This window comes from Opisthorchis viverrini (genome assembly GCF_000715545.1).
Source record: "Opisthorchis viverrini unplaced genomic scaffold opera_v5_282, whole genome shotgun sequence".
Lineage (NCBI taxonomy): Eukaryota > Metazoa > Platyhelminthes > Trematoda > Opisthorchiida > Opisthorchiidae > Opisthorchis > Opisthorchis viverrini.
The window spans coordinates 395,401-422,313 of record NW_008751932.1 but is presented as its reverse complement, the minus strand read 5'-3'; the positions used below and the strand labels follow the sequence as shown (position 1 = coordinate 422,313).

The window sequence follows — 26,913 nt, the reverse complement described above, 5'->3', positions numbered from 1 at the left end:
CAAAAGAACTTCACCCTGTGGTGATATGAGTGATGTACTAAGTCCTTAGGTGTTGGAAAGTTCTCTAAATTAACACCAACATACTCTTGCATAGAAGTTATTTATTGAAGCACCTCAAATAAGTCAGCGACAAGAAACTGTTCCCTAGTATTATTTGCCTCCTATAACATCAATGAAAACACGTCAGCACCAACTTTGCGGCTTTGCTCTGTTTGGGTTTATTCGACAGACACGGAATTTTGGACAAATGCAGTTCCGTCATGAAACAGGAAATTGAACAGACGTTCGGTTGAGCACTTATTTGCAAATGCAGATGAATTTCGTGTTTATGATGTGCCTCAACAGAATGTCCGGCCGGAGCGCTAGGTTTGTTTGCGGGAGTGTTTTCTCAGGTGTCTCGTAAAGCCATCGCACGCAACTTGTCTCATCGGTACATAATTGAATCTGTCAGGCAAGGCGCACGGTGTCGCTTACACTGGCGGCTATTTTTAAAAGCTACCCAAGGGACCTCAACTTTACATTCGTTCCTGGGCTTCAGCGCAGTTAATCAAGTCCTGCTGGCAGACCTAATCCAATCAGAGTTAACACTTGCACAGTGCTGTTGTTTTATGCAGATCACCTGGATCGTACCACACAATGTATCTTGATGCTGTGTCACAAGTATCCTCAAACTAGGCAGTTGTAATCAGCTGGTTGATGGCCTAATGGTGAAAAAGTATTCGTGGTTGCAGTTACTGTGCGAGAGTAGACTGGGCGACATGAATGAACTGGGGAATTGGTAAATCTGAAACCCCGTGTGTATGTGATCCGAACGAGTGAATTTCGTTTTGCAACCCAATATGTTCCTAATTTCTAGGTCAGTGCGCACTAGCCGACATCAAGTGAACGTGCTGTACGCACTAAACCTTACAAGTGACTCGATATCCCTATATCGAGTAACTATGCTTCGGGAAAGGAACCATTACAGATGGCTCAAACAACTTTGTTTTGAAGAGGATAGTTCCCCGGCCTATACAAATCTGCTAGCGACACATACCAGACAATGAGCTCGCAGTATTTAGTCATTCGATTCACGTATGGTCCAAGGTGTGCAGTTGACTTCCTTCAAGATGCTGCGCGATTCCACACTGTTTTCAATTGCTGAAAGGAAAACCCATTGCACAGATAGTGCAAGATGGAGCCCAGTTGGATACACATACCACCACGTTTACTCATAGGCTGAACCCGTTTCCCACACAAACATGTAAGTATACTGTAGTCAAACTAGCAGGGCTAGTTACATAGAAAGAATCGTCCGATAAAGAACAGCAAATACAGAATCCCCTCACAGTAAAGGTTGTAGGAGTCATTTTGCGCTTTGATGCACTCTAATACAGAAGAGCAATTGGTGATTATCTGGAATAGCTTAACAAATGTGGAACTGCACCTAGGTTCTAATCAAGCCGATTATTAGGGCTAGATGATACGGTTTGTCTTTGATACACGTTATTGGGTTTACAATGAGTGATCAGCAACTGCTATGCAATTCATGAAACAAACCGTACATACGGACTAATCTGTCAAAAATCACGGAATTTTGCCGTCGCGGACTGTCCCGCTGTCTATAATTACGTGTTGGAAATCCGGCAATATCCACGCAATGCTTACAGGAAATCTGTCGCGATAAAAGGACGAAGCAGGCTTGGTTTTTACTGTTTTTTATCACGAGCCTATCAAACCACTCGGCTAACAAAGTTGATCAGCTGCAGCAAATTTGCTATTTACCTTTAATGTCGAGATCGACATAGGAGTCATCATCGCTGAGGGTTCTAAGTTGTTCGCTCTACGTTCTAAACTAAAGGTGATGAGTGTGTTCGAAGAATATTTTAACTCTGACTTATCAGGACCCGAACCCAAGTTCTGTCGCAAGAAACCGTTTCAGTTCTGTTTTTCAGATTAATGGTGATAAACAGAAGTTGTAAATCTGATAAAAACGCATCCCGTTTGGTAACTCACACTTTGTCGGTGATGGACTTGTGGTTGTAGTGGTCGGCGTCGAAGTAGTGCTGGTTGCCCTTACTGGAAAACATGAGAATAGAGGAAACATGTGAGAGTGTGGATATCAGAGTCAAAGCGATTTTGCAGTTCAATTCCTGTTACATGGAAACCAAAAGTTCCAGAGAGATTTTACGTCTCCCGGAATAATTCTTAGAGGATCATAGCGCTGCAGCTTTAGAAGATATAGTCACTATCCAAACACGTTTTGCCGTGTTACACAACCAGTCCTTGTACACGCACCCAAAATTTTTCCGTAACAATAGTCAAAACAAAGGTCACTTGTACACAGACTTGTACACACACTTGAAACACAGACAGCAGAAATGGGAGCACGAGAACAGAATTGACTACTTATTTTTGTTTTCCAAATAAGCTGATTAGTTTCAGACAGTTCTGGGTGATTTTGGACGTGGGATGTTAGAACACGTTTCATAACATGAAACGGACCGATAGGGGAGACAATGCTCTTATCTTTCGAAACAGAGAGCTTGCGGCTTTCCAGCGACTCACACAAAAATATCAGTCCCTGGAGCTAGCTTTCTTTTTCAGAGTGCAAAAGGGTGAGCACATCCAAAAACACGCTAAACAAATATCTGGAAAGAATATGGCCCTAGTCTGAAAAATGACAGCTAGTTAACGTAATTAAAAGAACAGATGGGACTTCGATAAAATGTTCAAAATTTTCTCACTACCGACGGAGCACTGAATGCAACTGTTGAATAAGTAATGCTGTCAGTTAAACGCCTCAAAGTTTATCCGGTTGCTTTAATTGTACAAATACAGCGTTGAAAAAAACATTTTTGTTTCAGTTTTACCCCATCGCTCACTTTTTTGCAGTTAAAATAATTACGCGAGTTAGCTCTACGTAAACTTTTCTCGACTTTCTGTGAAACATTTACGTGGCCATCAAAAGGTGTGCTCTTAAACACGCAACTGAGTTTTCAATTACATAGGAAATCAGGTACCCAGTAATTCAATTATTATAAGTGACATCAGGATTAGTTCAGTTGTCGTGGGATCAACACCCCAGAAATCGGCTATAATTTAACCTCAATCCGAAATAACGGCGAGATAAAACATACCGTAACTGCACGAAAGACCCTAAGCACTCGGTTTTTCACATTTGCTGTAACTTAACATGATTACACTTCTAACATGGAGCGTACGCTGTCTTTTATAATGGGCAACTTGTTTTATCTGATGAAGCTCGGTGTGAAACCTCTCCTGGTGGTTTCCAATGTTACTGGCGATTGCGGAATACTGTGCTCCAACTGCAATCTAGATAAAAAGTCCTGGAACGCGGTTACAGTTTCTGGCGCCAGTGTGGCATTCTGCGGCTTACCTTGATCTCCTAAAATTATATAATATTAGTGAATTAAGGAACATTTTGGGTGGTGGCGCAGTATTTTATTTGGAAGTCTTTTTTTATTGGAAAACAATATATGCACTTTAACCTATGGAAATAATGTGTTTTCAAGCGGTAGACCAAATGAATTTTGCAAAAGTATTCCACTGCGTCACCATGAAAGACTGCTGAATGGGTTTGAGTTTTACTTATTTTGCTTCCCAAGAAATATTACTGGTGGTGCAAACAGTTTGTCTTTAGTCAGTTATGTGTGTAAAGTTGTGGCGCATCCTATAACGTCAAAGGGATTTTATATAGATACCGTGGTAAAACTGCGCTTAAATAAGAAGTCAAAGAACCCAACAGATTCGGAAACTATCTAGATCCTAACTTGAAAATATAAATGTTATTGCTGGACGTATCGCTTAGGCGGTTACATGTGTTTAACACAGAAACCGATCGTAAGCTTCATTCACACCGGCAGAAATCGTGGCTATTTTAACCGCAAGCTTTTGTGCAACACCGACACCATTTTAACCACAAGCAGAAGTGAAAAACGTTCAATGTCTATTGAAAATTGCTTGCGGACATTTTTGCCAACAGTTGCTGTTTAAGGGTGCCTAAGACACGCATATGGATCTTTGCACCATTCTCCTCAATGAATTGAAAATGCGAGAGTGCAGTCGGTCAGATGATGTGAGTCCAATGCGTCCAGTGGCCTTCAGTTTTATTTCGGCGTTGCTTCCATGTGTCTCTATGAAGTAAACAAACCTGGACAGCCATGTCTTACCATTATGCCGTCACATCACGCAGTTGGCGAAGCAAAGTATGGCACCAAATTTTGAATCAAACCACGGTAATGGGGACATTGTCGTGATTTTTCTGGCAGAGCGTGGGCCGCATTTCATGTACGATTGCGAACTGATTATTTGTTTGGCGTTTCACATGATGTTAAGGCAAATTAGAAAAGTCTTGTTTCTCCAAGGTCAGTGAAAGCAAACCTAACATGGCATGTGTGGGGGTTCCCCTGTACTTATCGACCTAGTGGACAACATGCCACAATAACTGGCACAAACCTATCGATTCCCGTTCGTAAAATGTTTAGTCTTTTTTGTTTGCAAGCATACTATTGTGCATTAGTGGAGGAAATATTTAATTAATATGCATTTTGTGCACCTTTTGACATTTGTTTAAGTTAGAAATAAAGGTGACCGAACACTTTTGGCGGTCTTTGTCATCTGCGTGCTGACAGATTAGATTCAGCACGGTCACAACGGATGCAAACATGAGCGAGGTCCATACGGATATAGTTCGTAATAACGCTTAAGGCTTCTTTACACAGATGGTCAAAACCAAAACATATAATAACGCAGGTAGTTCCAAAGTGTGAAAAGAAGAGAAAACATGCTAGAACAACTCGCACATGGGTTACACCTGACCCAAATTTCTACAATGATTTCCAGAGGTTCAGAAGATTTTCGATCGCCTTCAAAAACAACATAAAATCTCCTAAAATAGTAGTTTGCAGATTCAAACTAACACCCGGTTGCCAGGATGTACTGTGGTCAGAAATGTACCCTTTAGATTGGACAAGATAACAATTTATTACTAAACAAGAAAGAAGGCGGAAGATATTTAACAAAGTTTTACAGAATTTTTTTTAGCTCTGAATCAACTTTTGTCCATATGTTTTGTGTGATGTCTATTTTTGTTGAGTGACCCGTTACGTCTGAGGATGATGCTCACAGTTTGAAGTTCATTTAGATAGTGAAAAATCTCAACTTCTATCAAGAAAAGTGTTCGACTGATTTTCAGATGAAGTGAAAATAATTTTTCACAAGAGATGACACGGGTACTTGAACAGTTTTGACGGCTGAATCAAGGAAAAACGGGAACGTCTATCTCCGTGAAAGAGTTTCACGACAGCCGCAGTTCAGCCAACGGGTTAATGAGTTATGTGGCCTAAATCTGTGCAGTCAAAAAAGAATACTAAATGGTATCCATTGACCTCAGCGTCCGACTGCCACAGGAGGCGATTGAATCGCAATTGAATAATACAAATGGACCACATCATCTTCGTCAATCTGGCTTCTCGTTCATTAGTGCTTTTTTTCCCAGGGGTTCCGTTAGAGGGTTGCCAACATTGACCTTTGAATAAAACCCTTTTGTGCCTTGTGCTGGTGCAAGACAGAAACCTAGAAAAATGATGGATCGTTATTTTGATGTGCATGCAGAATTATTTTTCCATACATTTCGTCTTTCACTTGAGATAGCATCTACAGGTCTCGAAAGCCTCGAAGTCGTTTTCTCCCCCAGACACAACTTCATCAAATAGGTACGCGCTTCCACTTTATCATCATTTAGACTGAGGAACACACAAATGTCATCCGGTTGGAGGTGTTTGTACATGCATTCGGACAATAGAACCCAACCTATTTATTTCCTGAACAGCATTTTGCTCTTCTAACAGCCGAAGTAATAATGTTACCATGCAGAAGCTACTTAAAACGAAAGTTCGTTCACCCCTACTTGTGATTGGTCAAATTGAGGTCTGGAAAACCTCTTTTTTTTGTGTTTCGGATAGGTGCACGCAAATGCAAGCATATTCAGCAGTGATAAAAGGAAGATCGCAGTCGAGTCATTTGGGAACGAACTGTGCCCTGCCTAGCTTTGACCTCATTTGATAAACAACAAATGTTGCACAAGAAACCATAAGGTTTACGGAACTGAGAGTGCAGGAAAACGAGATGACTTTGCACTACCCGGTTGGTCATGTGATTCCATAAACTGTCAAAAAAGAACGATGGTAGCGTGTGGTCCAGATAAACACCGGTTTGTGAAGAGGAGTCAATCTAGAAATATTATCCTACGCAAGGCCAGGTTTGGGGGCTGATAAAAGGGTGTTTAGAGAAACGGAAAAAACCTTCAAACATAACATTGAAAAACTCTTCTTAATTATCGTCCATTTGGGTTGGAGAATTTCAGTGCTGCACAAGTTCAGGCTGGTTACCCAACTGCCTCTCTAGTCTAAAAATCACGTTCACTAAATTGTAGCATGTAGTATTGGCCAAGCTATAAAAAAAATGACCAAAATTTGAGTTTAAAATAATCTGCTTAAGACCAGCTGAAAATTGAGCCGGTCAAAGTGTTCCGGGAGTAGGAGTTTTGAAAATTTCAGTCCAGGTTTAGGCATAAATTGGTTTTACAAGCAGGATAAAATCTCATTTGGAACCCCTGAAGGTTTTGCTTACTAACTGATAGAACAGCTTCACTTTGGATAAGGAAACACTTCTCCTTCGAATCGATGACGTAACGCAACTCACTGTTGTAGAAGAAGCAATTTCTGTGGATTTGGTGCACTTCCTCTAGTGCGGCTTCCATGTAGACGTGCATCACATGCGGAATCATATGCCTTATTCGAAATTCCCTAAGGGTTCTCTAGCTCACTCGCGGATGAAGCCGGCTTGAACAATTGGAACTGAGGTCTGTTCCATCTGCTTTTGAATCGTTGCCAGATATAGCATCAGCTTGAGGACGGTAATATGGAAATCTCGAAGTCTAATAGAATGATATCAAGTCATATGCTACCATCTAACCTGCGTTTTCTAGGACAGTCGCAGGGAGCCGTAGTGGGAGAATGTATTGCTGTATTATGCTGAAACACAAAGGGCTTGACGGTTTGTGCCGGCAGTTTAATGATATACATGTAAGTGGTGACGGTGCCCTTTTTCAGGCCATCAGGTGTATGCCTGCCGATGATTTGCAGCTTGCCTCCGGATATCTCCGCTGACTTCATTCCTTAGAGTCCACATCAGCAACCAGACTTGCATGCAGTACCACACCCAGCCTCGCATTCACCGGCTTTGCGTATGGATCCATCTGTCTGGAAGTTGTTGATCGACAACTCTGAGTGGGATAACATTAGTATATATATTATACGTATATTATATATATTATATATATTATATATATATTATAATATGGATAAAAATTATCGATAATCAGATTAATTGTGCGCAAACAATAATTGTTTGTTTTAATCTGGAATGAAGAAAATATCGCTGTAAACGTTTTACATCAGTATTATTTTATCTGCTAATGACAATTCACCTGATCTTCGACGCCTGATTGCTTAGAAATGGACTCACTTCGTGACTTTACTGAACGCAACTGACCTATTGAAGAAACTATACTAGCGTTGAAACTTGCTAGGTTGCCCATAGTAAGTCAAATGTGATTCGGTAAATGTTTCTATCAAACGAGAAAGACAGCATACTTTTGAGATTTTCTGCATGTGAAAGGGTATCATGGTTGCAGCGTCAAACGCGCCCATTTTAGCTTCAAAATCCGTAACAAAGTTTATATTCTCATAAGAAATCGAGTTGATGTCATAAAGATAATGATCTCAAATATAGTGCACTCATTGTTACTGCCACCTGTCGTCATTCGGAGCTGGTGTTTTCCCAAAACTATTGATTTGAAGCTAAACGGGAAACCCAGAAGAACTATTTTTAGTATGAGTATGTCAAAAACAACCTGGGTTCACGATTACTTTATTCCTTTGAGCACTCCGCTACTCTTCCAAGAAATCCTCTTCATTTATCCAGTTCCCACATTGACTAAGCATTCTTTTCTCCTGCTTGGCTCAAAGTTAACACGAAATAGTGAGTATTTAACGGTCCGTCATAGCAATCCCACAAACAGTTGTTATTTAGCAGACTTTTGAACTGTGGAATACTGTCATTGTTTTGGAGGGCAATATCAAAAGCTAATAACAGTTAGGGCAAATGTTTTGGTGTATCGGACAGTGAGTTTGGTAATACCACGTGTGAATCTATTTGGAATTATGACGATAAGTAACGCCATGGAGCTTACACACTAGGATAAAAGTGAGGCTTTCTTGAAAAAGCTGAACGATTGATGTGGCACTTGAAATCTTTTACAAGCAAAAACGATTTCTCTTGAAATCAGAATTTTCTCCATAGGTAATGAATTAAATTTTCATGTCTCATCTGATATTCTTTCAGTTGACCCAAATTTTTTGTCATTCTTGAGAAAAGTTGGCAACACCGCTTCCGGCTTTGCACTTAAAATCTCAGATCTTTAAACCAGCCGGATTCCCCACCTGATACGTACTCACCCTAACATTAGCTACACTCCTGCATCTGGTGGATTGCGCAACCGTACTTTACTCCTTACGTCTTGTCCCATAATTCTGCCTATTTTACTTTCCAGGTCGTAAAATATACGGTATTATATATGTTTATATAACATATCTGGGTTATTATTTGTTCTGTAATCTCATTCAAAAGAGTCAACCAAACGCTGCTGAATAAGCACGGTGGTCTGTTTTGAAAATCTTGTTAAAATAAATTACAAACGGCCAACAAAAATGGTTCGTTATGAAAAGTACCTATTCTATAGTTGACCTCATCATGATCAGAGTTAATTCTGTCAAGTGTTGTAACGTATCTCAGTCCACGTTGAAAATTGAACAGTTCACAAGTAAATTGCATTTTTAAACAGTTTTAAACAGTGTCCAGATAACTGGCAACTTTTGCAATATAAAACCATCCAATATTGCTTTGGTAGTACCTTGCAAACGGGACATTAAGTAACATATAGCCAGTGGGCATGCAATGTGCTTCGCGCGAAACAGTTAATTATATAGTTTGATGCGGAATGTTTTTGTTTACAGGACAGGTTTATGTGTTTATCCTGTTTCATCTGCAGATGGAACGACACAACGTCCTATGTAATTGGATGTATTTATTTAACGCAAAGTTAATCCTAGCATATGTCAATGCATTTTAATTGCTTCTGATATGGCCTTGATAGTAGCATTCTTAGTTGTCTCGCTTGCTGGTGGACGTCCGAAATCTCTGCTGCGACAGGAACTTTGTAGCCAGTTAATGAATATTGAGGCTAAAGAGCAGTTCAGTTTTGTGTCAGTCTCCGCTAAAACTACTAACAATTTCGAGCAGAGCATAATGTTGCATATATAAAAACTTCTGTAAAACCGATCACCATAATGAAGAGTTTAAAACTTTGTAGCCCAGCTTCAAAAAGGCGATTCTTTCCAAACGTGATGGCCCAAATTTGGATCCAATTACCCCATCCAATCTCGGGGGTCACAACTGACAGATGACTACACGTGGAGATGTTTCATTACAGAATGTTCTTAATATACACACCAACTTACAAATGACAGATTATAATCGTGCCTAGATAAACAGTGCCCTGTTCAAACGTAATGTACTACTCATAAGTACCGTGTTTAAATCACCAGATGGGAAGAACATGCGGTGGCTAACCCACTATAGCCCGATCTTTTGGGATAGCTTGCCGTGGTTGATCTGCTCTTCAGCTTCAAAAGCTTCTGTTTCGTAAAATATCGCCTTTACAATTTGCATATGCCTTAGCAGTGTAGAACATAAACAAAATCTGGAAACGAGATGTTTAATGGCATCAAACGAATCGATTAAATTCGCCTAATACATCACAAAAACAATGTACTGTGCTCACCCCATGAAAACCTTAAGGGGGCAAAAGGCATCTAAATGCCATGTAGAACAGTCCAAGTTGTGTCGATTGCAGAATTATCAAATTCAAAACTTAACTAAACCAAAGGAAGGATGTGGACAAAATTTGGTGTTACAGTTTCGGTTATGATTTTAACCACATCAAAGCATGTGACAAAAAGAACCGAAATCCAAAGTATCAGAAAATTTCAAATCAGTGTCGACATTTTTAACGTTTGAATGTCAGAAGATAGGGAATTGGGAGTTGAAGGTTTAAAGGTTTATTATAAATATGGCAACAGCGTCAGACACCGTGTATACTAAGTAATATATTGCGGTGAAAAAATGAAATTATTTTCATAACGCCTCATTATTTCACTCAATTGGAGCGTGGCACTACGGAAAAGGTGACGTGAATTCTGTAAGTGCGACATCTACGTTTCTCAGAATCACGGCGAACGGAATGAACCAGCTTTCAGAATCAGAGTGATTATCACCCAACTTGGCTAGAAAATCCACAACTTTTGATATTACATGGAAAGACTGAGGCGTCTCACTGCAAAAATATAGTATGTGGAGTTTAGGCCCCAGTCTAAGGTTGAAGTGTCTGTCTCATGAGTTGTTTCCAGGTATAAACGATGGGGCGATATGTTTGCCCAAATTCTTTCATAGCATAACTGGTTTGTTTTTCAGCATCCCTTAGTTTATGCAACAAAGTTGTGTACTGCACAATAGGCTGAGTACACAGCTCTTAAAGGTAAGTTTAGCGGCACCATATAACCCTCAATTTTAGGAATTCAGCCCCCACGAGCGGACCTGCAGTAGACACGCATGTCAGTAGCGAATTTTAAATAATTAATTTGATTTAAAAAGTAAAACATGACCGATTATTTCACCATTCATGGTCAGCAGCCTGTAACTCTCAGTAGAATGTCCTAGCTGCCAGTTTCACCTTCGCGTACCTGACGAGTCTCTTGAAGGCGAAAGCATCTCCAAGTTGATATTATCAGGAAGTGACCACATGTTTGGACCTGATGAAAACCTATCCTTATGAATCTGTACTTAACAACGCATTCAAAGACTGAAAGTCTGGCTGTTCCAAGCGGACAGGTTGTCGGGAATAATAAGCCTGTGGTCGGAACAATTTACTTACTTTGATTAAAGTCGGTCGATGCATTTTCCTGAAGTCATTGGATTGAAAGAAATGGTCCTGAGATGTTTGACATCCAACGTTTACTTCGATCGTGTGTGGTTTACCGGCGGAAAGACAAAACGTTTGTCTGGGTTTCTCAAGTGTTGATGATTTGTTTGTAATTAATATGAAATTCCTCCAACTCCCATAAAATCAACACAAGCGTTTAAGAACAATGATATGAAGACAAATGACTGCATTAAACGGGGTTGAGAAAAGTGAACATTCTGGTAGAGTATTTTTTGTAAAAAGTTCACTCATTCACTAACACGTGCATTGATCCTGATCTTCACGGCACATTTTCAGTAGTCTCACATTAAACTAGTCTAACATATACACAGTTATGAGCTATGGCTTTCCTTAAAGCGAATTTGTTGCTGACTTTTTCTGTTGTGATAGCAGCTATAATAGAAGTTTCGTATGTAAGATGTCTGTTATTTTTATGGAATTAGAGGTAGTCTTTTTTTACTCTGATTGAAATATTTTAGTTTAGGTCAAACGCCTGGTTAACCAGCAGACATCATCCCTACCCAAAGAGCTTCAACCAATAGAAAGCTGTTTTACCCAAGCTTTATCCGATTAATTGAATTTTATGTTTTAGCAATATCATTTGTTAAATGAAGAGTTTTTTAAATAGTTGTATCCGCAAAGACCACGTCGTAAAATTGATCAAGTAACTGCAAAAAGACACCCACTAGCACTCACCGACTAGCTGGACGGATTTTCTTATATGGCCATTCAGGTTTTCTGCCAAACAAGTATAGTTTCCAGCATCAGTGAGTTGGAGTTTTGCCAGCTGCAGCTTGGACAGATTCCTGCAGTTGCAAAGAACAAACAACGAACAGATAGTAATCGTTTATTTAAAAAGTTTTGAATGGAATTTGTAAAATAGCCGTCATGTTTTAACAGCTTGCGAGAATGTTTTTCTCGATGGAAAGCCAACACATACTACTCATAGCCGAATGAAAATGCTGACCTGCTCATCTACTGTTTAAGTGTTTGAATCTCAATGAATGTTTGCCACGTGCGCCCTGCTGAGGATTTCGAAGAATGATACACAATGCTGTGTGGATTTGTAGCCTAGGTTGACTTGCAGAATGAAGAGCCAATGGGATTCTCAAAACTCACTGAATTGAAAATCAAGGAAACAGTTTACTATCCCTGATACCGCATGTAAAAATAAATGTTTACACGCTAATCAATAGTGACTATGTGTATCTTCGTCGAATTGCGGACAAAACATTATGAACCGACTACTCTGAAGTTTTCGTGTTCAGTGTTGTGGTGTTCAGCTTTGTTTCAAGTGCTGAGCGCTACTCACGAAAATTCGTTGTCGCGGGGTGTTGAAGGCAAGCCCACAAGAAACCTCTACTTTTCCGGTAAGAGATTAAACAGTCATTTCTGTGTTTATCTGGAAGTTATGCTCTTGCCGACATTTTTGTCACGTGAGATGGGATTTAGTGTGTAACTCTCATCGACACATCGTAATCATTCGGTAAGAAATTCTCATTTGACACGCTGCTTTCTTCACGGTTTTTCGCTATCTGTATCTTTCATGTCATGAAAATCTGGTCGAATATAGTGTAAGTTATAATTCATCAACTATGACTGGCTTGTTGTGACTGATCAAACAAGACCAACAGAATAAAGCCAAAACTGCATGATGGTATGCAATCAGATTACAAAAAAAATGAAAGTCACATGCCGGACGCAATCGTCAAGACACCCAGATTTCATGTGCGCTTATTGACTACACGATCTGAAGGCAATAATGTGTTGGAAATCAACCAAAAGATCAGAGAGCATTTTAAATGGAAATCTGGCTACTTTAGTCGGACAGCGTCTAGCAAAGAAGACTTTCGCAAATTGCAGTCAGAAAGCACACAGAGGAAACAGCAACCAAAGTATAGAATTCGGTAACGATAGAGTCTTGTGCTCTTGTCTTGTTATTGAAAATCTGTTAACGTGACCACGAAAAGGGGATCAAATATAAGCATATAGCATATGTTGTTATATGATCAAGATTCGTCAGTTAAACTATCATGTAAATTTAAGCGTGAATCACTACTCGGGAGCACCCTAAAAGTCAACAAAATTGTGAAATTATATAGCACAAGCTTGCTCAAGATTTTCTTTGGGGAAGCCCTGACTGCAGACCGTTTTAATTAGGATTCAGAAAATTGTTTTGCGTCATTAAAATGACACTTCGACGTTTATCAGAAGAGTTATTTGGTGTGAGTCTGAGTTGTATCAGATGGGATAGTTTCACTGAAAATCATTGAACGATGGGGCCTCTGAAAATCGCTGAGTTAGAATAGACATACAAACAGGATTTTTGTAAGTTATTATTGTTTGCTTCGTAATTACCAGGGAGCGCAAATCTGATGCCTCGAAGCAGATTTTTTCAGATGTTTCAAGCGATGCAGCAGACATTCAGTTTTTACAAATAAGCGAGTAACAGATATGTCAAAGCACCTTTTTGAATCAGGTATGCCATTTACCCTAGGCAGCGTTGTTTTCAAAAGGTTCTTGACATACAAAAACGACATGCCGCATTTCATGGAGAAAAGAGCAAAATAGAGGTTGCACAAGTACCCATCTTTCTACGTTTAAACTATTGATTCAGAATTCTAGCTTCTGTGTAAAACTTCTTTCGGTGTGTATAATAATCATTGGTTTGTTTTGACATTCCGGCTGGAAGAATAAACAATGCCTTTTGTCCCTCGTGAGCGGCGGTACAAATCGATAAATAAGGCTGTTGATAGGGCAAGTTAAACATTCTGGGATTTTTTAGGTGTGTGCAGTAAAAATTGGACACCAAAAATGCACCACAAATAAATGAATGATTGTACCGCCTAGAAAACCTAACCGACAGAACGTTTGTGCCAGTCCGGCAGCAGTAGATGGCAATCTTATGAGCGCAGGGTTCAAGTTGGTTGGATGATGTCTAGCGATCTTACGTAATGGAAGTTTACGATGCAAACGTACACCAACATCGAGAACAAAACAGTTTTGTCAAGACAAAAAAAGTTAGTCCTGGTTTGTTTGTGATTTCTGATTAGCTTTTTCAAGAATATAAAAAATTCAAATTCGAAGGCATTTTTAATTCCTTCGCATAGGAAGTTTGATGGAATTATAAACGTATGATTGCGTGGCGGCAAATACCAGCTGTCTAGCAAGTTCTTCCCACTTACTAAATTCTTATGTTAGTTATCCAACAAAATGATCCTAGTCAATAATTATTTTTGGCGCCAAAAATCCTAACTTGATGGCGTAACCAATCTTTGAGAAAAGAGTCATCAGGCCAGATTATCAAAGAAGAATTTGATAAACACATTTTGACGACTTTCTGGCTGTTCTAAATAGGGGAAAACAACTAACGCGAAGTAGGGCCGGCTGATAGGACACTTGGGTGACCATAAGTTTTCTGTTTAACGATCATAGATTGATTCATTAGTCAGCGGCTGGAAAAGGTATGAAATTTTTAAGTATTCATGAAGATACAACGTCTATTTTTAAGTGTATCCCAGGAATTTTTCTATTTATAAGTATTCCGGTGGCGCGAAGAGCATAATTTTTATCTGCAAAATACTTGAACTTGCACTGATCCATGAATATTGCGGGCCCATATTGTGGCAGGTGGAAACAGTCAGTAGATTTTTGGTGAAAAATTCTTTTTGCTGCAGTGCAGCACAAGCGCAGCATAAAAATGACAAAAATGAGTTGGTGGACAATTTTAATATGTGTAACCTTGTTTCGCAATGATTACCAATTATTTTGCAATTGAAGTGTATCTAATTTGTCACGAAATATGTGCAAAAAAACCAGATAGGACTACACGATTAACAATAAACCGGAACTTTAAGCCTGAGGACAATCGCGCATTCCATTTAACCTGAGATTAAAGTATCATTATGGCGGCATCATCATCAGCGTTCAAGCGCTGATTATACATATGTGCAACTCTTTGCGGAAGCCGTTCCATAGCAGCTTTATTGTTGGCTGGCTGAAGAAAACACATTCGCTGTTTCAATGTCACGCAAGATAATTAGAAACATGATAACAAGAAAATGAGACATTTATCGTTCACTTTAATAAACTACGGGAACAATTGACAGTTAGGTATTGTCAGTCCATGGTTTCGGGTCTTCCCATATTGATTTCGGCTCAATCAAATTGAGAGAATTTTGAAAAAGTGAAATGTCTGTCTTCGTAATCTAGCACAAAGTCTCCTACTGAGTGATTCAACTTCAATGCGATTTTCGAATCCAGATTATCCAAAACAACTCTATGTGAAGTACATAATAGTTGTACATTAGTACTATCTAGAGTACCAGTATAACTGATAGGTCTCTATCTAAAAAAAAACTAAACTGCGACCGCAACACCTTTTGTGCATGGCTGACATGCCACATAAGAGAAGTGTGAGGGCTGAGATACTGTCAGGTTTCCCAAGTCCAGCTAGAGTACCAGTATAACTGATAGGTCTCTATCTAAAAAAAAACAAAAACTGCGACCGCAACACCTTTTGTGCATGGCTGACATGGCCACACAAGGAAGTGTGAGGGCTGAGATACTGTCAGGTTTCCCAAGTCCAGAAATTCAGAGGTCGGGATTGAAACACGGACCTATCGGTCTTTATGATCGCACCTTTATGAAAGAAAATCAAGAGAGCCTATGAAAGGGCATCAGTTGAAATTGAACACTGATACAAACTGGCGAATTAGGTACGGAAAGCCAGTGTCATCAGTATTTATAGTAGACTTTACATAAACAATACGGCTATTGTGTAAAGATCTAACTAAACATCACTACAGATACTGTTCTATCAACAAAGAACTATATGAAGGGCATTCGTTCTTACACCAGTTATCGACAGTTCTTTTTATTATCAGTCTCATTCTCTCGATGATCTCTCCAGAACAGAGCAAAAAACTTTCATTTCCTTTGTGTCACTAGGCATCAGACAGTCTGAAAGATTATACCATTAACTATTCGGCTGTAACATCGGAAAGAACAAAAAGTGCCGGCAAAATTTTTGCCGCGTGCACTTGACAGCCTGTCAGCATTTACATATGGCGGAGCCACAAGCCTTGACGGATGCAAAACACTTTTTACCTCAATATGTATTTCGCTAAAATAACCGATAGCGCATTCGCAACTTGCGGATTAGTATGAGGGAAATGCCAGGTTTTGTTTGATTCTTAGGGTGTAGTTTTACAAGGATACCTCACTCATTGCAACCAAAGGTGATTTACTGCTTCCACTTCTCGTATGAGCGGGTCACTTCGACTCCCTGAGACTCAAACAACTAATGCTTAAGGTGACAATAGACGAAAGGTGGTGTGGCAAGCAATTTACTCAGCCAGTAATCCATATAGAAAGACGTGAGATGATTTCATAGATGTGGAGAGACGTCTTAGTCTACAGTGCTGTTTCATCTACTCGTAAGCAAGCATACATGCCCACATGTAGTCTGCTATGATTGATGTTACTAGTACTAAGAGCTATCACGAGAAGTGCGTTGGATATGGAGTCCTCAGTGGCACACCTAAAGAAACCCGTATTGAGGTCCAAAAGGCTATCATTGCAGTTGATTTGAAATGCATGCTCTCAGAAAAGACAGTGACATACATGGAGCCTAGAAAAGGGAGCAGCGGAGGTTTTCTTATAAATCGTTTGGCCGTCTCAAAAGCTCTTATTAATGGATTGAAATAGTTGTCCTGCGCCTTGTTGTTTCCAAGGAATAGCTAATTCGAGGGGTCTTAAAACTGTTGATTCTCCTTAAACTTGAGCAATCAGCTATCTCTCTGTTGGAGGAAGAGAGTGGCTATTGTCTTCCCATAGTAAGCAAACCAAATCAAACGGAGTTCTAAACAATTTCCAGGCAAAATCTTTCTTGATGCATTTGTATTATGCTGAATCAAAAACAAAACAATTAAGACCATGGCGATTTAGTGTGGCAAAGTGTATAATCGACAAAATTGGAAAAAATTAAGGCTGCCCATTTCTCAGACGCCCTGGGGTATACGAATAAACAGAAGCACGATAGTTGGTCAGGGTGTAAAAGTAAGCTTCTCTGTGGACATGAAACCAAGAATAAACAGAACCAAAGTTCCACACATGATTTAAATAAAAAGTGGCGCTTTCTACAAATAAAGCACTCGTTGTTCCCTTTCAGTGAACTTATCACCGTGGTTCTGTGCGCTATCTTGCATTAAGGGAGCTTCAGACGCTAATAAATCAGATCAGTCCAACAAACAAATCAAAAAAAGCAATGTCAAAATGTAAAAAATACAGTCACATGTAAAATACCAATCCCTCATTTCTCCAGGGTATTTCAAATGTCAGTGTTTGATTTAAAATTCGCGAAACGCAATTACGTTTTTATTCCTCAGTAATGTGGCTGTTGAATTCCTCAATTTACTTGAATTGTTCAGTCCGTCTTGATTACTTCAAAACAAAAACCCATAAAGTTCGAATTTTGTGAAACTTCCGCTGCATCTTTTGGTTGGTTTCTTCCAATAAACCAATTTTAATCAAAAAACCAATATCAAGAAAGTTTAGCCGTTCAGTATACTCAGCCGCAAGATCAAACATCACTACAATATTGGCTGATTTGACCAGTTCTATCGCTTGAATGCACAACGTTACCATTCGTCCGGCGGCCACGAAATCGGACTGGCGTGGAGGGAATTCTCATCCCTTGCATGTGATAGAAGTAAACCCGAGGAACCCCCTCTGTACCTCTATATTTTTGGTGAACTAAGGCAGTATTCCTCCATATGTGTGATAGGAAGCCAGTGTGTTCGCCTGTGCAAGCCAAAAGGTCACAAACGTAATCTGTTACTGGTGGTAATGTTGCGGTGGCAAGTAACAAAACGACACCCAAATAGAAAATAGGTTGAGGTCGAGATGACTTGGTATTTTAGGTGCAAACATGACGACCGGTTGATCAGACCCAACCTCGCCAACCCACCTGCTTTTGTCCAGGTTTGAGCAACCTGGCAGTATGTCAGGTCTCGTGACCCGCTGTGCGATGGCATAGCAGCCAGCCATCGAAAAAGCGTTATTAATGGTGGTATTAACCCACAGATCCCAAAATCTCTTGAGAAAATGGAACGTTTTGTTCATAACTCTCCTTTGTTCAATCCTTACAGAGTGAAAAGCCATAATCTCAAGTTATGGGCATTGGCCAGGTGAGTAACTGGGTTTAAATCCTTTGAAAATGTCTTACAGATGGAGTGTGCCAGCAGTCCAAATGTTTCAGGTTATCTCAATGTTATTTGCTTGATTTGAGGTGATATTCCCTCCATCAGCATAGCTTAGGAAGGAAAAATTGACTTTTTTTTTATCTGCGCACCCTTTAAAGCATCAAAAGTTTGAGGAAGTACATTTATTTTCAAACCAATTTGGATTTGATGGGAGCCCTACCTATAACCCGAACGAATCTTTTTTTTGAAGCAGCTGAATGTGCTGCATCAGGCCACCTCATGTTTCGGTTGGCGTGATTATAAAAATATTATGACAAATGTATAGACGTAAGGTTGCTGAAAATCATTCAACAGCTCGAGGCCGGCTTCGCTTTTCTTGGGGCTCATCAGGTGGGCGCAGTCCCCGAGTTTCCGTCATTCGTATGTTCTCCTTGAACCCAAATGACATGAAGTTAACAAAAGGCACTATTTCGCCAGCCAATTTGGTTTTGCCGGAGACTCACATGTAACCTGGTTGAATCTTTCGCTTATGATGTTTTTGAATCGGGGAATGCGCTTAGATGATGAGCCTTAAGAAGAGCGAAAACGGTGGTGGGCTCTTGGAGATCATTCAGCAACCTTATGAATAGTGCATTACGTCCATCATAATGTTTCTTCCACGAGATTTGTTTTAGCAGTGTCATAAGAATGGGACATTGATATTATGATTGAAAAAGATCAAATTCAATAATTGTAGGGCGTTTCAAACCGGGCTGCATTGAGAATGCATTGAGTCCATTTTGCTGTCTTTCTGGACAGTCCACTAGACCAGTGCCAGTAAATTCTCCAGAGACAGATAAATGATTAAAGCGATTTCGAAATCAGTTGAGAACTCGTGAGGAAAACCTGACTTTCTATCTGACTTTCTTTCATTCATTTCATTGAAATTTGTAAGACAGGCGCCGGCATATTTCACGAGAAGGAACTTTATTGTATAACAACTATTTAGCAGACTGCGTCAGTCAGTCATATCGAACGTTCAGCTCACAAATTTAACTGGGACATAATTGGACAACATGTGGAGTAATGGTTTCATTCAATGTCACAACTCAACACGTTTTGCCCGGAATACTTTGAATTTATGGTGTAATTACAGGGGCAGTAGAATATTTGAGGCTTGTCAATATCCGTGTAAAAAAGGAGACCAGTGAAATAATCGCGGAATATAAGGAACCCATCCAAGTTCGACAGCGCATGATGTGCCGACTTGTGCGTCCCGCGTAGGCTCATAGAAGGATGGTAGTTCTTATAGGAAACACAGCAAAAAGGATGCCCGTTATTCCACTTTGCATTTCTTGAGCAAAATAGAATCTGGGCTGCCTCATCGGAAGCGTCTTTCGTTGGATAAAATGAAAGTGAATGTGTATCTGAGGTTCCCTGCGCTTAAAATTCCATTTGAGATGTTTCAGCGAAAGATTTGAGACCCGAATTAATCACAGGATCTGAAAGATGGACAGCAATATACGCGATGCAAACAAAAGGACGGAGTTTTTTTGAAGGAAACACAAACCTTCGTACGAAGGGCAAGTGACCCACAAGTTGTGCCACTAAAAGCACGTTCTCGTGTCACATACGCTTGAGCTTACCAGGTAAATGCTTAGTAACGGTACAAACATGTACCAACTGTTGACGCACTTGTCGGATACTTGGTGGATCAGTGTGAATCAAAACTGCACATTCGGCATGAGGTAGCTTAGTTTGTTGAGCATTTACCAGGTAAGCTGGAGATGGCGTGACAAACCCTTCTTCATGGACTCTATCGTTTCGTTTGCGTAATGTGAAATAGGGTCACAAACGGAGGTGTTATATAGTGATGCCTTTTCTAGAGGATTCAAGTGAACTAACATCAACCAACGTTAATCTTTGTCATCTTTGACCCGCTAGAATAGTGGACTCTTGGATGGAATGGAAATAAGGTTACTTCGAATTATAGAATTTTCAGCATTTCACTCGTTTTTGACCACCGTTTAAACTGGTTTTTTATAGCTTTATGGGTTCGCAATGCAAGTTGCGGAGGTGAACAGTTTGATTTGTCCTAACATGACACGAAGCCTCCAAAGAACAGTGACAGCGTACACATGCTTGTGAACCTTTGTGTCTGCATTTCTCAGTGCAGCTGTCCGTGTTTGTCTGAATGTCATATTCGTCTCAGGCGAAAATCCTGTCAACAATATCCTCCACACTCCGATCATCGACGTTAGGTGAATCCCGAACACATTTCCAACCCATGATTATACCACCTTATTTGGGGACATGCAACAGAAACATATGTTTATCACAGTATGAAAATATGAACGATTTAAGGACGCACAACTCTACAGTCAGAGTTACCCTGTTCGAGATTGGGCGCATCTTCATTCAACTGCATGCCTACTTGTGGCAGTTCCCACCAAACTATTGTGAACTTGCAAAAAAGTACAAATCAGAGTGAATGTGGATACAGTCCTACGCAAGTGCTCGATATACAGTGTCTAACATAGATTTCAGATAGCGATGTAAAAGCAACTTATCTATCTCCCAGCAATTTTACTAGGTAGCCGTGACATGTTTCAATGCTCTCCATTAAGGTGTGTAAACGATGTCAACTGTCCAGTGAAAACAGGTATTTGACATACGGGATTAAAGGCAACGCTAGTTGCCAATGCGGTTTAGGAGTACATAAACGTCTTTAAAGTTTACTATAAAAAACAACGTTCTGCAATATCTAAATCAAACATTTGTGACACATCAACGATTCAAAAAGTCAACTATTTTATTTGTCCTCGGGATTCTTTCAAGGGTAAGTCCGTAGTTTAGGGATTTGAATGCTCAGTGCAAAAACAAAATTATGATAACGTCTAAATGCGGTACTAAGACCGAAAGCAGATCCTCAACAAATGTGGGTGTGACTAAAAAATGTGGATGGGAGTGTTGGTTAACTCCGAAAGAAGCGTTAGCAAACGAAACAAACGTGTTAGAAAAACAAGAAGTATTTAGCGGTGAAAGCGAAATAACATAACACTCAAAATCCGTCTAGTTACCGGGATTCTCAATGAGAAACACCATAGGGAAGTGTAGCTTCCAGATACTCTGGCAACACTTTACCAACTCTGGCAAATATTGCGCATTTTAAATGCATGCAATGATGTGCACCAGGCTGCTCAGTTAACCGCAAGCAAACCAAAGTAAGGTGGAATAAATTGTAATGTTGTATGTTAGGTTAGCTAGATGACAAATATGTGGCGAAATATGTATGCTGAAGGATTTTTGAGATATTTGTGAGGGAGCAGCATATCGGTAAATAAGTGTTACGTCCTAGATAGTGTGGATACCGGAAATCACCCGCATCATAATTTTCTACACACAATGGCATTGAAAATACTAGTAGGTGCAATGCGACCACATGGACTAAAACTGTTTGCCGTTCCTACAATCCAGGCTGGTCTTCGTCGAAGGTCAACCGTCAGTGATGACTTCCAAGTCTCTAGTGAGCAGACAGGCTCTTAAGTAGTAAACCTGAACTGCTTGGATTGCACTGGTTGAATTGTATTTAGTGTGCTTGTATCCTTTTTAGAAAACTTCTGTAAATACTGAACATAGTGGATGTATCATAGAGAAGGCACTATGCTGAAAGGATCAAAGTGATTGAAAAAGCTTTCAACACCAGCAGAAAATAGTTAGCTATGGGCGGCCGCCTCTTCAAACCTAGAGAAGGCAATTTTTTCGCCGAAATGACGGCTTTTAAAACATGAACATCGTGGATAATAATCCTGGGAAATGCAGCATTATTGTTACAGTGTTTAGATAGCTTTTCAGCATTCCTACGTTAATGTGATTTCCAGCTGTGTTTGTGTGCAGGCTTAAATATGAGCATTCGAGAAATGTTTTCGTCTTCTTGAAGATCATACACTGCCTAATGGCTGAATAGTTCCAAATGCCAGTGAAAATTTGCACCAGGACAAGGAAGTACATTCTCCTTAGACCATCATTACAAGGTCTACGAGAATAAAGCACGAAGTAATAGTGTTGATATAGGCTAACTCAAATCCGGTAAAGAGGCGTAGTTGTTCAAGAATTGCTTACAATGGGATGTGGTCTAGCATAGCTGTACATGACTGCTTTCTGTATAAAATCACAATAAACTAATGAAACAGGTCTCATTTCCGTCATCAGCTGTACACTCCGGAAGACGACAGTAACCAGGTTCTTTTTTTGTCTTCGAGTGAGTTTTCTGCGAAAAACAATATGACTACTGTGTAAAAAGCAGAAAAAAATATTCTGTGCAGCTTAACAGCACTTTACAAGTGACGTTCTGAACATGTTTAGGCGAGAATGCGTTTGGTATGTGTTACTTTCTTCAAAAGCGAGGAAATCGGAACCGACATTAGAAGCTTACCGCAGAATACATCGAAAGCGCCCACAACATATGCGCGCAAATGCTACTGTTTTGTGTGGGAAACGGTTTTTATAGAAGACACCTCTGTGAGTGATATAATGCCTGACTTATTCACATGAGATAATGGCCCGTGGACAATGGTATCGTTTCATGCGGAGCATAATTTGTGCGGCTCAGTTTGATTGATTTCGTCAGTCATGGCAAAACAACTGCTGCACAATTTTTCCGCTTTCTAGAATTTTTCGAGTCACATTTGTGGATTACTATGACAGACTCATCATTCCATCTATGGTTCAGCATTTGTGCACAATTACCAGGAAGCAGAATAGACACGAAAACAGCCACACTGGTGCTTATAGTTTACCAGAAATACATTGAAGCGTTCTAAGTTTGATCATTTTTATCTTTATTGTCAGCTCACTCTCAAAGAGGAAGTCATTGGCAGCAGCGGACACAAAGAGGACCGTATTTTTATAATCAATGTTGATGTGCCTCAACCAACCAAATTTAATATTAGTGTTTCAGCTGGCAAGTACAAAATGAGGCTTTCAAAGCGAGCTGTGAAGTTTTTAGTAAAACGGTCCTTTTAAGCAGTAGAGAACGAATAAAGGAAAAGCATGTGAAATTTCATGTGCTCCCGATGACGCATAATTAATTCAGACCGAGTAATAAGTTCATCCTAAATCTGGCCGATGTAGCTTTCAAAGGTTCGCTTTACTTTGAATTTGTAAGACTGTGATCGATATAATTAGCAGCATTCTGGAATGGGTGAACTTTATGGCCCGTGAAAAACAGATCACTTGAATAAGGATATGGGCTTTTAAATACTTAGTTTGCTATGTACAACTCGAAGCATTCTGGTCTGTCACGTTTTCTTGTGGTGGAGGTTTATCGGGTTATAAGAGATCCTAACTTGACTCAGCTGTGGAAATTCTTTGGAGATCCGGAACGCTCTGAGACCCTTAAGGAGTAATGTTAAATCACAGACACTTCAAACAGAGAAGGGCCTTTTTTTAATATTTAGAACATTGACAGCATCGACGTTCAGGATATCTAGCGATGTGCTTGCATTGCGGTCAGGACCAAAGTGAAACTTGTTGGAACGTGGTGTATTAAACAACCATATTGTGCGCAATCAGTTGGTTTTCAAATTATTTTTGTCAAATGTACGGCTTGAAGGATTTGATACTTTCATTCAAACACTGGCTTCTGAACATCATTCCTCGGACAGGTTTTACCCAAGAAAAAAGAGAGAAATACCGGGAAACCGAACTCGCGCTCGGAAGAGTTTACATTGTCAAAAAGAATCGTGCGCGCATAATTTATATAACGAATTAGATAGTACAATGATTGGTGCATTGGTACATTGACGATTACCTGGATATCAGACAGGCAGTCATTTTTCACGCCATTTCAAGGAACTCCCAAGGTACTCTCATCGCAACACAAACGACAATTGGATGGATTAGCAGGGCGTGGAGAAAAGGGTCACAATCGATGCAAATACACAAAGTTCTTTGAAGTTGTCCGAGCACTGGTACTACTAGCGCACACTGCGCCTTGAAGAGCATTCACCATTATTTGTCCTTTCTTTGGTTGTTGGTCCTTAGACGCGTGTTCCCATACCAAAATCTTTACATACTTTGGGATTCACCTCATCAGACTGGTACTGTCCTTGGCATGATTTCAAATGAGACGTTTCTCTCTTTTCTCCCATATTCTCCTGTTACTCTTTCGCATTCATTGCTTGAACTCACTTTTTATGTTTGTGACCATGCTCTTCAAGAATAAATGATAAATGAGTGTACAAACAGATTAATAAAAAGCTTCAAATTTTTGCATTTCCTTTTAATCCCATCATTAGCATTTAAGTTATTTGCTACACGAGACTGACAAAAATTGGGAAAGTAAGGGTAAAAACAAACCTAAGGAAAAACGAAAATGGCAATGCCCTGTTCAAAAAAGCCATCAAAACTATGAGAAATACCATAAACTGTGTGTTTTCGGTAACAATGTGGGAAAACCTAGAGCCAATGTCAAGCTTAGTATAAAGTGCCGCATGATGGTCGATTAATAATCAAGTACATCGTTCGGACTGTTCTCACTCACATTTGACTATTTCGGTAGTTCGGTCGCCGAATAAAGATGGCTTAAACGTCTCTGTATTTATCGGCAGATTGTCCAAGTTTCTGCATTTTACGCATGTGGAGTGCCATCAGTAGAAAATATATTTCCAAAATTATGAGGGATGCCATTGTTTGAGGGGTGAAGTACCGCCGTAGCAAACCTGTGTGTGGTAAGTTAACTCGAGATAGGAGAGCAAATTTTTAAAGTATTCCGTTTCATCCTTTTTCATTGCTCTCGATGACAAGTGGTTACCAACAGACTACTAGTCCGATCTCTCCGACTGAAATTACACCCTGACGCGCTTCCCAGGCTTACTAGGGATAAGCCTGCAGTGGCTTAATAGTTCATCTTTTGGCTATATGCATATGCTCGTGGAAGAAGGAAGGCATATTGCTGCTAAGATGAAATAAGCAGTTGCAAGTCATTGTAGACGACGGTAAATGTATAATCCACGAGGAGTTTTTGAAAGCTTCCTAAAGACTTTTTTAAGCAATAAACAATAATAAACGAACACCGTAGTAACCTACACATTCCATCAAATACGGAGGCAGAGCTTGGATATCAGGTCAGATGCTCCCCGCATGGTTGATCAGCGGTATACACTTTACAACTGTAGTCAGTCCTAATACCAAGTAACCCTGCTCATCAAAATTTGACGCTATACATACATATATTCAACGATTTAGTAAAGCAGTGTAAGAGAGCAAATTCTAAATATCTGTTTGATACAACGCTTCAATGCCTAGTTCCAGCAGTTTCGCTTGCAAGAAAGATAGGGATAACCACGGAATTTCAACTCCCTGGTTGTTTCCAATTTCGATCACAACAACTCTGGGGACGAGAAAGTTCACTTGACTGTGCAAAGCAATATGGTGTAATAAAAAGCCCCAGGTATGAACAACCTTGACGTGTTGTTTGGGTTGTTATTGATCCTGAATTTCTCGCTCCCTTCGTTGAGCTTCTGAGGTATTGTTCTACGGCTATAGCTGAAGAAGAGAGAGAAAACCTTGTTCTCGCAATAATGTCACCGCTCGTTGTATTTGTTCACGACTACCAGATGTCTTTTGCAGGGAATGCATACACAAGAGGTTCACCTACGGACATCAGTGTATCATTATCGAAATTATTAGCTGTGGTATTTTGCCCAGTTAACCCTCCCGACGCTACTAACTATGGCATTGTTGTTCTGTCTGCTGAAATCTTCGCAACCAAACATGCAGCAAAAGCTGCATGTTGGCTTTTTCCTGATTTTGTTTTGCATGCTATTTACTAGAACGTCTGTGAGATGCCACATCGGAAACCTGACCAATACAATGGGTTTTTTAACCAAAACATGATCGGGTCGTAAAGAACGGAAACAGTACCGCCTATGTCAGCTTCGGAAGGCTTAACTTTATCTTTTATCTCGTTAGCAATATTTTAGATATCAAAGTGATTGTATTCTGGCACGCAAACATACTGTAGAATAGTTTTCCTAGGCCATGATTTTCTTGTGGGATCCAAACTTTTATTATCTGTTCATCATGTTGTTATTTAACCCTTATGTTTCAGACCAACATAGTTTCACCCGGCGCAATTCGATGTGATGTTGTTGCTGATGTTCGTTGATGCCATTCATATAATGCTTTTTAAAAAATAACTGTCATAACTGTGTTTTAGCTGTTATTCGCGATCCGTGAAAATCCCTGCTTAGAAAGGACTGCCATCACTTTTCACGGGATGAATAAATGAATTTGAAATCAGTTTGCTTATCATTATCTACCTACCTTCGCTACAAATCGTAAAATCTGCACCAAACTTAGAAAAAAGTTGCAAAAGACAAAAAAAACGGTCGCAAACGCAGCACGAATCATCTGCTTTCCAAACAGATCCACTTATATGATTGCGCCACATGGGCATTCTAATTAGATTTGTACTTGTTCAACAGAGCCTCTTCAACCAATCAGAAGGATGTCCTTTCCAAGTACACCTACCAAAGTAACAAACCGGCTTATCTGGAAAAGCTCCTCCACCTTTTGAGGCTATACAATTAGGGCTCTGTGGTTTTGGCTTAAACCCTTGAA

At 39.9% G+C, this 26,913-nt stretch overlaps 1 protein-coding gene across 1 annotated transcript in view; it reads right to left on the bottom strand.

Annotated features, from left to right (window-relative positions):
- T265_09415 (hypothetical protein) overlaps positions 1–26,913 on the bottom strand; it is a gene marked incomplete at both ends in the record, with an annotated part of 101,136 nt that overhangs the window by 41,233 nt on the left and 32,990 nt on the right. Inside the window, 2 exons of the mRNA XM_009175468.1 lie at positions 1,996–2,058; positions 11,801–11,910. Coding sequence (XP_009173732.1) covers positions 1,996–2,058; positions 11,801–11,910 — 173 coding nt within the window. The remainder of the gene's footprint in view (positions 1–1,995; positions 2,059–11,800; positions 11,911–26,913) is intronic.